Source organism: Petaurus breviceps, unplaced genomic scaffold (assembly GCF_028583685.1).
Source record: "Petaurus breviceps papuanus isolate PSGF00001 unplaced genomic scaffold, PetGlider_PUasm1.0 98, whole genome shotgun sequence".
Lineage (NCBI taxonomy): Eukaryota > Metazoa > Chordata > Mammalia > Diprotodontia > Petauridae > Petaurus > Petaurus breviceps.
This window is the reverse complement of record NW_027187460.1, coordinates 20,507,448-20,522,911: the sequence shown is the minus strand read 5'-3', so window position 1 is coordinate 20,522,911 and position 15,464 is coordinate 20,507,448. Positions and strand designations below refer to the sequence as shown.

Below are 15,464 nucleotides of genomic sequence, written 5' to 3'. Positions count from 1 at the left end.
TACTACTGCTACTACTACTACTGCTGCTACTACTACTACTGCTGCTATTACTACTGCTACTATAATTGCTGCTGCTGCTACTAGTACTGCTACTATTGCTACTACTACTGCTGCTGCTGCTACTACTACTGCAATAGCTAACAGTTTATAAAGCACTTTACAAACATGATCTCATTTTATTTTCCCAACAATCCTGAGAGGTAGATGAGATTATCATCCCCACTTTACAAATGAAAAAACTCAGACACACAGAGGTTAAGTGACTTGTCCAGAGCTAAGAGTCTAGTCAAATAACTTGCCCTTGCTTGAGACCAGTTTCAACTCAGGTCTTCCTGACTACAAGTCTACTGCTCTAACCACCTTTGCCTCTAAAAGCATTATCTGCACTGTCTGTGTCCCTGCACTAGTGCATGGCCAATGTTCTAGTACAGAGATACTGATGGCTGAGACCATAAGTTGTTTGTCCCATATGATTTAATTTTCTGAAAAAACAAGAAGTTGTCTTTTTAAAATCATCAATTACAAATAATCTGCTCAAAGTGGTGTAAAGGGAGGCTTTTCCTGACACAATATCTAGGTCGAGTGCCAATTGGGTTAACAAAATGACTTTTAGATACTGCATGTCCTGTCTCAGCTGATAGTTTTTGCCTAGGCCTGTAGACCAGCTCCCTTTTTTTTTTTTTTTAGCTTTTCCTGTGCTTTCTGTCATGATCCTGATTTATTTTACCAAGCTCTTCAGAAACAAATCTGATCTGTAATACAGGGAGCCATGACACCAAACATAAGACTGCAACTGATGAATGAGGGATGTTGCCGCTCTCCAGAACACTGACAGTTTCTGTGTAACACAGTGTCAACTGGAAATGGGATAATCATCCAATTAACTTGATAGATAGACACTGGCAAACTGTACGATTCAAACAAGCAAGAAAAATCTCAAGAGACTTCTTTTGGGTCTTAATTACTTAAGTTTTTCAAACAACACTACAGATAAATTTTCTAAAAATGTTGAAATAATGAAGGGAAAACCATTTGGGGAGAAGGAAGACATAAACAGCTTGGAAAAATTAAACTTTAAATCCAATACCTGCATTTTTTTAGTGCATCAAACTGAAAAAAAAATTGATATTTAATAAATCTTTGTCAGGCTGAGCCAAATTGATTATCTCCCTTTACAGATCTCAAGTCATTGAGGGTTTAAGAACCCAAAATTATATTACATATTATGCACATAACTTGGTTTGCTCTAAAAATATGATGTCTGGTATACTAAATTATTCAAACAATGATTACACATTTAGTATTTTAATTTACTTGTAAATGTTCTAATTAATGTTTTCACAAGGGGCCACTTCTAAAATTTTACTCTGGTTTACAGATTACATTATCCTGCATTCTTGAAGACTATGCCAGCAGAGACCAAATTCTAGCATTCAAGGGTCTTTACATTCTGTGCCTTAAGACCAACCTATATGAATTCTGAGAATTATTTCCAGGAGGTTAGCCAACAAATAATATATTTTTTTCTTTTCTACCTATAACAACTCTAGAATAGTATAACCTAAAATGCAGAAGGGTGACCACAGGGATGGAATTATGGATAATGCAAGTGGTGAAATGATTTATAGTGGATAACTGGTTCTTGACATCTTATAAGCAGACATGGAAATGAGAACAAATAAAAGACCAATATTTTTGGAAAACAGATACTATTACTATGTTTTATTATTATTATTATTATTTCTTTTGTACCTCCTGCCACTCATAACGTTAGATACACAGAGCACTGGGTTTTAGAAAGGGAGAGTATACAAATAAGACCAGTGATTTCATTGTAATGGAAAATTCCCTGGGTGAAGAAAGTCCCTCTGCCAATTCAAGACAACACAAGTCTCTGCAAATTCTAGTCTTAAAAGAGTGGCCTAGAACATAGAGATTAAGCACCTTGCCTAGGATCACACAACCAAAATATTGGGAGCAGAATTTGAACTGAGGCCTTCCTGGCTCTTAGGTTGACTCTCTATTTGCTTCACCTATACTATGAGCTTGGGAGGAAAATGGTGGAAAATAATTCCCTCATCCCCCAACTCACTGAATACTATTTTTGCTACACGGAAATTGGTTTAATCAATTTCTTTCAACGATTTGTTTCCATGCCTTTTCATTGGAGTTCCCCATGCCTGGAATGTTCTCCTATCAAAAAATATGCCTCTTAAAATCCCTGTCTTCTTTTAAGACTCAACTCAAGAGCTTCATTTTTCAGGAGAACTTTCTTGGTCCTCCTAACTGCTAGTGCATTGATTACTAAGGTTATCTAATGCACGTACACATCTCTCTATATAGATATGTGCCTATCTATATACACATGCATGTATATATATGTAGATAGAAATGTTATCCATTTCTATCTACACAAATATAAGTTCTCTCTCCTATAGAATGTAAGCTCCTTAAGGACATGGCTTTTTTAGTACCTGTTCTTCAACTTCTAGAGAATTGACTGGGGTCACTGAAAGGTTGTGCAACTTAGAATCAGACAGTAAGCATAAGTCAAAGGTAGAACAAGGACAGCCTGTCCTTAGTGCAAATGATTTATACTGGCTACTCTAAATAGTTTAACACAAATTTCTTATTACATCTTTTTCATAAATCATTTGGGGATGTAAAAGGTGAGTGGTAATAAGTAAATGCTTTCTTGTAAACATTTCGGATTTCATTCTTACAATTTCGTTCATTTTCCCCTTCTTCGGCCATTTTAGGGTGAAAGCAGCCCTTAGGATAAAATGCTGGATTTATTCTCCTCCCTTCTCCTCCCCTCCCTTCCACATTTTTAATCAGTTCCTCCACCCAACACATTAAGGAGCTAGCAGACACATTTCCAGTTTCTTTTTGGTCTACAAATCTCCAGTGATTTCTCAGGGTGGAGTGGGGGTGGTGGGTGGAGGCAGTTCAAATAGGTTGTTTGTAATTGCTGACAGTGATTTGAGTTTTCAGCACCTCCTATGGGTTTTGCATAAACACTGCTTGCAGGCTGTATAGCTGCTGTAAATCTGGCTTTGATGTACGTTTACAATCCAAAATAGTATACAAAAATGTATTTATCTCTGTCCCCTCAACTCTTTCCTTTACATTGGAGACTTGGAAAAGCCAAAGAATATTATTCACTGTTAACAGATCCAATTATCTGGTATAATCCACTCAGAACTCCGGGAAAGGTTTCAAACCCACTTAACTTCTGGAACAAAGTGAAAAAAGCAGAGTACCTTTAATGACTGTTTCCTGGCTGAAATCTGTTAAGTGGTAAGTTATCTTTTGAGTCAGAGCTAACATTAGCCCTGGGGTTTTCAATGTCAGAAAGAGAAATGGTACAGGAAGATTTAAGATTTACTTCAGGGAAATTTCTGAACAAAGCATTCTAAGTTCCGGATCAGAAGTCTACAAGCTGTCCTGTCTAATCACCATCAAGCCTGTGGCCTCTCCTACAGTAATAGGAGTTTTTTGAATTTAGAAATAGACCTTCAAAAAAGTCTTTGATTCCCTATATTTTATAAAAATAAACTGAGATTCAACTATTAGATGTTTGCCTGGAATAGTATTTCCTCATCAGATAAGCACAATGCTATTTATTCCAGGTATTAGTGAAATAGGAAAATTAGTGTTTCTGTAGAACTCTGAGGGGAAACTCTATTATTAGCAATTATTCTTTATGAGGAACTTGAAAACACTGGTTAATAATGAGGCGCCATGAAATTTGAGCAGCTGGGTGGTACATTGAATAGAGGGGCTGAGAATGAACTCAGGAAGACCCAAGTTCAAATTCAGTCTTCAGATACTAACTAGTTGTGCATGTCATCCTGGGCAAGTGACTTAATCTCAGGCTACCTCAGTTTCCTTATCTGTTAAATGGGGATAAAACAGCATCTACCTCCAGGGTGGCTGTGGGGATAAAATGAGTTCATATTTATGAAGTACTTTTCAAACCATAAAGGACTACATAAATGCTTCTTATACAATAAATTGGACTTTTTTTGGAGATGGGGTTTGTTTTGGAGACCTTTAAAAACCTTAAAGCACTAAGTAAATTTATACACACACACTCCTTCCTACCTTTTTCTTGTGGTTGTTTTTTGAGATAGGTGGGGATGTAGGAGTTAGTTTGCTTGAGATGAAGCATATGGTCACTTAAGTGACTTTAAACACCAAGAGTTGTTTTCCCCTGATGCTTAAAATGTATCTCTGTAACTTCTGTACATGGGGATATACGATGATTCTTTTGAATCATTCAGAAAAAAAGATTATGTACATAGTATAAGTCATAAATGGGATAAAGGTTAACTACTACAAATGGTATGTCACATCAGTTCCTGCATTGCCATCAAGGTACAACATTCAGGGGGGTAGAATGTGACTAGAGCTTAATGTTTCTGTAAGTCATCAGGGTGGGCCACCTTTGGGCTTCCCCTTCCATTCAAGTGCAATTGTAGAACTGATGGGAAGAGGTGTGTGCTTAGAGAACTCATAAACCAATTAAATTTTCTATTGAGGGAGCGGCCAGGTAGCACAGCAAGTAAGAGCACCAGCTCCAGGGATGACATTTGGATAGAATCTGGGCTCAGACACTTATTACCCACCCAGAAACACCTGGCCATGTAACCTTGAGCAAGTTACTTAATCCCAATTGCTTAGGGGTGGCCAGGTGGCTCAGCAAGTAACAGCACCAGCTCCAGTGTCGGGATGACCTGAGGATCAAATCTGGGCTCACATACTTAGCACCACACCAAGAAATAACTGGCCGTGTAAACTTGAGCAAGTTACTTAACCCCGATTGCTTAAAAAAAAAAAATTTCTACTGAGAAAGGATGAGGCCTGCAGAGGACAAGCAACTTGCTAAAAGTCACAGCAGGGAGTTTGTTAGTGGCACAACTTGGATTTGAATCTAAGTCTTCTTATTCCCAGCCCAGAGCTAAAGCTAGAACACACTACATCTCAAAGGTGTAATCCCTCTGAGACTTGAACTTAGATTATAAGGATTCAAAAGCCCAGAGGTATACCAGCATTTCACACATTGTGCTCTAAGGAACTGTGGTGATGTGACATAAATAGGAATTCTGGGAGAGAATTTTGATGCTGGTCATACTTTTCCCTCCAAAGTATTAAAAATGAAATAATGTATATATCAAGATGCTTATTATATATATTTAGGGGACATTAAAATAGGCTTTTCTTTATTTTGTTCCAAAATTTTCTCAACTAGAGACAGCTGGTGGTGTAGTAGGTAGAGTGTGGTGCTTGGAGTCAGAAAGGTGTGAATTCAAATTCCACTTCAGATACTTGCTAGCTGTATGACCCTGGGCAAGTCAGTTAACCTCTGTTTGCCTCAGTTTCCTAAACTGAAAGATAGAGATAATAATAATTGCACCTACCTTAAAGGATTGTTGTGAGGATGAAATTCGATAATATTTGTTAAAAAAAATGAACTGGGGGGGGGGAGGCTAGGTGGTACAGTGAATAGAACACTGGCCCAGGAGTCAGGAGGACCTGAGTTCAAATTCGGCCTCAGACACTTACTAGCCATGTGACCTTAGGCAAGTCACTTAACTCTAATTGCCCTCCAAAAAGCAAAAAAAAAGAAAAGAACTTGGCACAATGCCTAGTTGATAGGTGCTGTATAAATGATTATTCCCTTTCCTAACCAGTCTTCCTTCTTGTAATATTCCATACTTTCATATCCTTCAAGCAAGCTTTCATGGGCTTTGCCATTATAGTCATCATTATTATTAGATATTAATCATCAATTCATATTATTTACTGATAAATAATATTTAAAAATTGAATTCTCATCTTTTTTACAGTTTTTAGTTATAAATAGCCTTGGGTCAAGTTGTTATTCTTTAATAATTTATCATCTATAGGCTAATTAATAATAATAGTAATAACATATTTCTATAGGGCTATAAAGTTTGCAAAATGCTCACCTAAAACTTCAGTGTTCTGTGGTCAAATTGGTTTGGGAAACATTAAATTACAGGGACTCCTGTGTATATAAGGTTATTGGGCAGAGATATTGCCAGATCTTTTTTTTTTCTCATGGAAATAATGAAGAAAGACTATTAAATACACTCTCTGCTGGAGAAGGAAAAGAATGGCCTGATCCCTTTAATAGAGAATTAAAATTCTCTTTAGGACTGGACCCTTCTTCAGGTTCTATCTTTTTTTTTCTCCTCTCCACAATTTTTTTCTCTACCCATTAATTTTCTCCACTTTATCTTCTGCCCTCTTTTAGTGTTTACCACATCAGCCAGTCCTTTTAGACCATATGTATGTGAAGCAATTTTTCCAATCTTAGGCTATTAGTCACAGGTGGGTTGTTAACACTCCATAGCACTTGTCTGCATGGTAAGTATGATGGAGAGGAAAACATTCTGGGCCAAATGACAAGATAGGCCAGGCTAATATTAGCAGAGACTGAAAGTAGGCAAATAGTCCAATTCATTTGTTTTCTTCCTCACACAAAGCTCTGTGATGGAAGCAGTAGGTCATCTCTAGGAATGAAATCCTAGACCTGGGTGAAGGCTTCAGATTTTCATCATAGGGAAGAATAATAACCTTTATTGTTTTCTAAAGGCTTAAGACAGATATGGTGAGACACCTTTAAATGCTTCAGGTCGCACTCTAGGTCAAACTCTAGTCAAATTTCTTCTGGAAGAATAAGATTAAAATGTAATTGAGAAATACTTAACAAAATAAAAATACAAGGAAACTCAGATAAGCTTAATTTGTAGTTTTCAATGTCAGTAGTGATCAATTGAATACCACTGCTTTAACAAGTTGCCATCATCCACTAATGATGTTTCCTGGGAAAAGATCTGGTTTCATAATAGTTCATTGTCTAAGATTCATTAAGTCCTTTAATTTCCCAGTTGCATTTCAACCCATACACACTGATTTGCCAATTATATAATCACAGGATTTCAGAGTTTAGTCAGTTAGTCCAACCTATGAATGTTTGGGAATCCCTTCTATCACTTTTCTGAGAAGTGAGCACCCAGACTCTTCCTGAAGAGGGGGAAAGGAGAGAGGAATAACTATTTACATAAAGTGCTTACTATGTGTAATGAACTTTATTACCTCATTTTATCCTCACAGCAACCCTGAGAGATAAGTGTTAATATCTCCATCTGACGCTCAAGAAAACTGAGGTTTGCCTCAGACCACACAGCTGATAAGTATTTGAGGTCAGATATGAATTCAAGTCTTCCTGATTCTAGGTTCAGTGATTTATTCCCTGTGTCACCTATTTGCCTTAATGTTGAAAGAATTGGGGTAGTCACTACTTCAGGCATGCCGTGGCCTGTTCTACTTTGCCGAAGCTTGAGTTATTAAGAAAATTATTTTCTTTCATCAAACCTGACTCTGTCTGTCTTTACACTTTCTATGTATTTTCTACTTTTGACCTTTAGAGCAAGCAGATCAAGCTCAGATGCTTTTCCTGGTATTAGCTTTTCAAATATTTGAAGAGGTTTATCAACTTCCCACCTACTCTTCTCATCTTAATGTCCTGGCTGTCATCATTTCTTTAGGATATACAATCTTTGTATGTTATGCTCTCTAGTTCCATCATTCTAGCCACCCATTCCATTCTATTTGTTAGGAAGATTTTCTTTACTTGGACTATAAATCTTTTCTTACGTAAAGTACAATAACCTGGTTTTGCATTAGATGTGTCTGTGTTCATTTCATCTCAGTAGGGACTGTACCTTGTAATGCAGATTTACCCCTACATTTTTTTTAAGTAAAAAAACATCGACTTTAAATATGTAATTAGAGTTTATAGCACAGGTAGAAAGGATGACAGTCTAATATAACTGTGAGGATGTGGTTGCCTTCTTAAGTTTGTAAATATATATTTAAAGGGAACAGAGGGCTATTAGGGAAACATTTAACCTTTGTATTTCTCTTACAAGTAAATTGTACATAGAAATGCAATATCACAGTGATGATGATGATGACGACGATGATGATGGTCATGAGTAAGAGAAAGATTATTGCATGATTACAACAAAGTGTGACAGAAATGAGGCCAGGGCAGTGCTCCATTGGAAATCTTTCCTTTTCTTTCACAATTTCCATTTAAGTGACTAGCAAGACTGCTTGGGATCTCCTGAAAGGTATATCTAGTGATGATAATAATAATAATATAGCATTTGAGTAATACTTTAAAGTTTTCAAAGTTGTTTATCTATTTTCAGTTAAAATATTTTTTATAAGTATTATCTCTATGGATGAGTGGGACAAGAAATATAATAAAAACTAAAGAGAACTAATAGAGAAGAAAAAGCCTGAGTTAGGTTTATATTGATACCTAGAGGGCAGGAAAGGGCTAGAATTTGTGCCCTTAATTTGCATGGGAGAAATGATACCAACAGAGTGGAAAATGCTTGGAACTTATTTTTGAGTTGTCTGAGAAGTTGCGGAGAACTAAAGAGCTAATGGCATCATACATATTGGTAAGAAGCTAAAGACAGCTGTGTTGTCCCCCTCCCTCACTACTCCCCTTAAGTAGCAGAGAACAGCAAGAAAGATTTGGGATGGGGGATGGCTTAAATGCTCTTCCAGATAACAGTTCTTTAGTTATTTATTTGGTACTTAGAACTTTATTCTAGGGATTTACATACATCTTTGAGTTGTTTGCTCTCTAAGATCTTGGTTTTGTTTTTGTTCTTTTAACAAAACACATACACATATATATCCCCAAGTTTTCAGTATGAGGGCCAAAAGAAGGGAGAAGTCCCCAAAATACAACTGGATTCTCTCATTCTTCATAGGATGAGAACTTGAGATGGTATGCATAGATCATTGTATCTAAAAGGCAGTTTTCCTTAAGAAACATGAGTTGAGACTATCAAGGTATCCTGAATTTCCCTCCAATTGAGTAAAAAATGTTAACACATTGCCTAAATTACCTCTGTCTCTGTCTCTCTCTGTCTCTGTGTCTCTCTCTCTCTCTCTTCCTTCTTTGCTTACCTTCTTCTCTCTCTTCCTTCCCCTTTTTTCATTATTTTCTCCTTCCCTTCCTTCCCTCTCAACTAGTTGAGATTCAATCTACTTTTGAATTCTTCTAAACATTAGGAAGTTTCTCTAACATCAAGTCTAAATCTGCTGCTTTGAAACTTTCACCCATTGAGCTTACTTCCTTCTGAGATCAGGTACAGCAAGTCTAAACTGTCTTCTAAATGGCAGTCCTTCAAATGCTTATCACGTCCCTCCTAAGTCTCTTCATTTGTAGGAGTCCAGTTCCTTCAACCAATCTGTCTATGGTAGGGTCTAGTGGCTTAATGAACAGCCACTCCTCAGCTTATTAATGACTCTTCCTATGTATGTAGTTGGAATACTTTGCTTAACAAATGCTACCCCCCCCTCTCCATCCATGTATCCATCTATATATTCTTACTTCAATCATTCTACATAATACAAGTTATGTCAACAAAAGTCTAAAACAATTTGTCAATCCAAATGGAAAAAATAGCAACAACAAAATACAGCCAATATCAGTCAATCACCATTTGAATATTTCATATATGTGATTTCAACTTTTTGGATTGACTGTTTTTTTGACTGAACTGAGTAAAGATTTTGATACTGTATAGCCTCAGCCTTGCTATGCTTTATTGTCTTTTTGTTATATTTCAAACTTATTAAACTCACATGTAGGTCATACGGAATGAATGTAATACCTGAACTCATGACTATTAAACTAATCTTATGACAAATTTGGAATATCCCTAGTAACTTCCAAGATTTTATTATTGTTTAATGTACAGTTACTTCTATTACGCCTTTTTGAAGGTCCGAAGATTTAAAAATAAATTGAGCTATTAATGCTAAAAAAAAATAGCTATGGAAAGGCAAGGCCAAGGAAATAAAGAAAAAAAAAGTGTGTGTGTGTGTGTGCATCCCTGAATCTTTCTCTACCTTCTACTTCCATTTTGCTCTTCATTGTTAATGCCAAGGTCAGCTAGAGTAGACAATGAGATGGTGAGATGGTATAATTCAGTGTGTGTGTGTGTGTATGTGTGTGTGTAAACAAGTCTCAAATGTTAAAAATTTAGGAATGACAACCTAGGGCAAAAATATAGACTGTGTCTTCATCAAGTAATCAGCATTCATACTTGAGGTAACAGTTTGCAAAGAACACTGGGAAAGATTTCTCAGTCAGCAAGTCATGCACACACAATCCCATTCATCTTGTCTCATATTAAGTCAGCTTTTAAGCACCAAGGCAAAATGTGCCATATACAGCTCCAAAAAGGGAGAAAAAATACCTTTTAAAGAAAACAGGATACGATATATGAAGACTTAAACATTCTGGAAAAGACTGTCTATATCACAAGAAAGTGACAGAGACATAAACACTGCATTTCAGTTAAGTTCAACCAACAGCTTCTGCAAGTAAAGCCTGAAATATACATTACATCAGTACCAATATTTCCCCCACGAATGTATAGGCCTTAGCCTGGCTTTGTCTCATTGTGATCCATCAGTCCTTTGGATTGAGAAGAAAGAGAGGCAACACTGAGGGTTTTAACCTTTCCCATGTTGAATTTCTCTAGGCAGGCAGATTTCACAACTCTATGACAAGGAAAATTGTTCAAATCCAGGATTTTTTTCTTTTTCTCATTTTAACTCATAATATTGTCTTTTTAAAATATCCTGATTTGACTTCTTCTCTTCATTTACCAATTATCATTCCAAAACTCTACTTGGCTAGTTAGGATTTCAGAAATTGCTTGTCAGACAACCATTATTATAGCTCTGACTTTCCTTTTTATCTTTTGAGAGCATATGAGAGGAGAAGAATAATGAGACTATGCTAGAAAATATATATTATTTCTGAAACCTCATGCATCATTCTCAGTTTCTTTTCCAAATATAGCAAAATGATGACTTCCTGACCTTGAAAAAAAAAACCTTAAAAGACTACTTTTTCAGCCTGGGACTTTTTCTTTGGCAATTTAATAACATCAATTTTACCTTCTAATGTATATATATATATATAAGCATTAGTATACACACATATATACAACACACCCATGTACATGTATATGTATTGTGTATGTAAAGTATGCTATTGCATCACATAATATTAAACTTTTAGATGCCCCCCCCCCATAAAAAAAACAAAGAAAGGGCAGGGGAACCAAATTTCTACAACACCAAATCACAAAACCCTCTGGTATTTCCTGGAACTGATACATAGGTTAATTCTTTCCTAAGGAGATGTGTTTGATCATTCAAAGTAATAATGCATGTTGGAGAAAAAGGTAAAGATGAATTTGTTTCCTCTGAGTCTTCCATTACTGAGATGCATTCAAGCATGCTTTTATAGATAATGACATTAAGGAAAATTTGACTTACATTCTGCTTCCCCACAATGTTATCAAATGGGAGTTCAGGGCTCCAGGATCCTTCTGTAAATGTGGCCCCACTGTTTCTCCTATCTGAGGAGCTGACTGACTCCTTTACAATGTCTTCAGGCAAAGTCAAGAGACTTTCCTCAGGCTGCTTTATTAAATAGGTCTCTATGTTGTGTTTTCTCAAGAACTCATTTCGTTCTTTACCATGACCTTCTTCAACATTATAATCCCCATTGAGGCAGTCCAGTGTGGCTTTGGAGATGTGAATCCTCCTGCATGTACAAAACAGTAATCAGTGGACATCCTGGATAAGTGCTATCTTGTCCCCACACAGAAGGAATATTAGCTTTGCCCGCATTTCACATTGTTGCTATTTTTCCACTCAAATACAACATATATATTGGACATGGGGTACTATATAGGTACTGTAATGGGAATGCAAATTTGGAAGATCTTCCCTGCCCCTAGGCTAAAATGCACCTGAAGCCTGGGGAGGGAGGCTTGTTTTTCAGTAGATACTTCTTGATTGGCCAGTGAGTCAATAAGGTTGTTACATTTTCTGAGCCAGGAGAAGTCTATATAAGCCCTGATGTGTAGCTTTGTTTTGGGACTCACTTTGAGAAGTGTTCTGTGATTTGATCTGAATTCTGGGAAGCCGTTGTTGAGAGTCCCCCGGCTTTGAAAAACCCAGAATGTGGAAACCCAGATGTTGACTGGGTATGGATGTAATGGTTGGACAGTTTGGAAATCTGTCTACGTGATCTGTTTCTGTCTTGATAATTCTGCCTGTATGCTTTGAGGTTCGGGGTGCTGACCTTTTCTCCTGAACAAGGTAAATGATATATGTCTGAATGATTAAAGTAAGCTTGTTAACCCATTTTGAGTTGCTTTCCTTTAACAAAGCAGATCCAAGAACCTGTATGGGCAGCAAACCCTGAGGACTCCGGGGTGCTTGCTGCTACAGGTACTCACTTAAGTACCTATATAGTCACCCTGAAATAATAATAGCCAATATTTACATAGTACTTTAAGATTTGCAATGCAGTTTGCATTATATTATATTATTACATTATATTCTCATTTTCCTCACAACAATCCTGGGGGGTAGGTTCTATTATTATCCCCATTTTGCCAATGAGGAAACTGAAGTAGTTAGATGTTAAATGACCTGCCCAGGATCATATAACCAGGATGGCAGGATGGGGGGGGGGCAGATTTGAACTTGGGTCTTCCTGTCTCCAAGTCCACAACTCTATTCAATGTACTGCCTTAATCCATTTAATTTCAGGCCCAAATTAATAAATAATATGTAATTGACTCTACCTTGGGCAGTATGAAGGCTTCTGTGATTTTTCAATGGGATTTAGAATATGATGTATATATGTATTCTAGGATTTTTTTTCATAACTTTGGATGAAATTTTTATCTGTAAAATTAGTTGGGCAAAGAATTGTACAACTTCTCATCTAACCATTTTCTTGTGGTTAGATGAATATTTTTGAATATTTGAATTTTTTTTACTCTGATTTAAACTTTTTCACACTTTTGTTTTCTCATCTAGAAATAGTCTACACAAGAAAAGGTACATTACGCTATATACCTCTGTGTTGCCCCAAAGTCTAGTAAAGTATTTTGCCTACAAAAGGCATGAAATAAGTTTGTTTATTTCATTCCTCATTTCCTGAAAGAACATTTTCAACAAGGTCTCTCAGCGTGTTACCCAAATCCAAACATCCTCCCTTTATTACTATCTCCCCTTTCTCTCCAAGTTTCTTCCCCCTTTTGATCTCTGCTGCAATTATTCTGCTACCTTCCATGGTAGCCAATTAAATGAAATCCCAATAACAAATGTGAGAGCATCACTATGAAGTAAAATGTGCCCTTAAATAAAGGATCCAGGAGGAATGTATGTTAAATAATTTGGGGGTATCCCCCACACTCTATCACCAAGCATCCATACATGGTAGTGAATTTCAAGGAAGTAATTGGAATAAAAATCTTTAGAAACTTAATGGAATTAGGGGTTCTTTGAGAAATGTGTAGAAAAAGTACAGTTCATTATAATGGTAGGGTTTTTTAGAATGTTTGAAATTGGCATATTCTTTCTATTTCCAACTACTCATCTCTCCTTCTGTGTTCTGGGTGGTAGGTTCTATTATTAGCCTCAATTTGCCAATTAGGAAACTAAAGCAGTCAGAGGTTAAATGATTTGTTTAGGGTCACACAGCCAGTATCTGAGGCCAGATATATGATGTATATACTTTATGTATATACATCATTATGTGAGTATATATTATATGTATGCCATAGCCACTTGCTCATACTGGCAATGAGGAAATTTTTAGTGTGAGCACTTACACCTTAGAAATCAGCAAATGCTACAACTTAAGGCTTGATTTATTGATTATTTAGACTTAAGAAAGTGATGGAGAAAAATATCAATAATGAAAATTAAACTTAAAAATATGCTGTGTATACATTTTTTTTCCCTTCAGAGCTGGTTGTTAAATATTTACCAGTACACCTTTATGTATGTATACATATTGTTTCCCCTAATACGTTTCTTCAGAGCAGGGCCTGTTTAATTTTTCTCTTTGTATGCTCAAAAAACAGGTGCTTAATAAATATGTCTGATTTAATGGCTGTTCTATTAGATAACAAAATCTTATGGCATTCCATGAAGAATATGTTCCATTTTACATTCCAAGGTCTGTGCCCAAAATAGAACTCTCATTGAGTGCTGAGGGTTTTGATTCTTCTCATGGGGAAAGAAGCCTGAAAAAATGAACCACAAATGTTTACAAAAAGTATGACATTCTTCTAAAATAATGAAGAAAATAAAAATGGAATGACAGTCAATGTTTGGCATTAAGACTGGCATTTTCTCTTGACTCTCTACTTTATTAGTCTCCTGTCAGTTCCATGAGGAAATATTTGCATCTTCTAAATCAATATAATATTTCCCATGGTAAAAAATACTTTCTTCATCTTTACTTATCACAGACTCTTCTTCTGAAGTTATAATCAATATCCATTTAAATATTTTGATGGGCACCTGGTTTTAAACTTTCCGTTTCATTAATGGTGCTATAAAAGCATAAGCTTTGAATTATAGTATCTGAAATTCCCAGGATCAGAAATCCAAGGTTAAATTTTCTTGAAAGAATGCTGGCTGTTTTTAGGCAACATTCTTTTGAATAGAATGGGAAACTATGTGGGCGTGTGTGTATGTGATATAGACACAGAGACATCTCTCTCTCTCTCTCTCTCTCTCTCTGTCTCTCTCTCTCTGTCTCTCTCTTTGTCTCTCTCTGTCTCTCTCTGTCTCTGTCTCTCTCTCTCTCTCTCTCTCTGTCTCTCTCTCTCTCTCTGTCTCTCTCTCTGTCTCTCTCTGTCCCTGTCTCTCTCTGTCTCTCTCTCCTCTGCACCTCCCTCTTTCTTCATATGTAGAGACACTAGAGATCCATGCCTTGTCAGGTAGTAAAGTTCCCCATAACTGGAAGTATTCAAGAAAAGAATGAATGACTACTTTTTAGCCATGTTATAGAAAAAATTTTCTGTTCAGGTAGGACTTGGACGGCATAGTCTCCAAGAGTCCTCTTAAATTTAAGATGCAATGAAGCTATGACAAAAAACACTGTTGGATAAACACAGCATGTATACTTGAGATCATTCACTTCAAATTTAACAAATTTTTATTAAACATTTACTATGCAAAGGATGCATATTCAGAATACTTCTTGGTATTGGTGATAAAGGGATAAAACAATGAGGAGATTATAACCTCGTAGGAAAGCCAAATGTGCACACGAATAATTATAATACTACTTACAGATGATTATTGTGCCAAAGTGAGTGTTATGAGAGACCTGAGGAAAGAAAGGAAACTTCTATTTGGGGTGAAAAATGAAGTCATTATGGATGTAGTAGTACCTCAGATAGGCTTGGAAGGAAAAAGATTTTGAAGCGGTGGAGAATCAGGGATTTTATTTTAGGCATTAGGTAGATAGATAGATAGATAGATAGATAGATAGATAGATAGATAGATAG

At 36.3% G+C, this 15,464-nt stretch overlaps 1 protein-coding gene across 1 annotated transcript in view; it reads right to left on the bottom strand.

Moving 5' to 3' along the window:
• ADCY8 (adenylate cyclase 8) overlaps window positions 1–15,464 on the bottom strand; it is a 244,167-nt gene that overhangs the window by 157,029 nt on the left and 71,674 nt on the right. Inside the window, exon 6 of the mRNA XM_069081301.1 lies at window positions 11,416–11,686. Within this exon, the coding sequence (XP_068937402.1) occupies window positions 11,416–11,686 (271 nt within the window). The remainder of the gene's footprint in view (window positions 1–11,415; window positions 11,687–15,464) is intronic.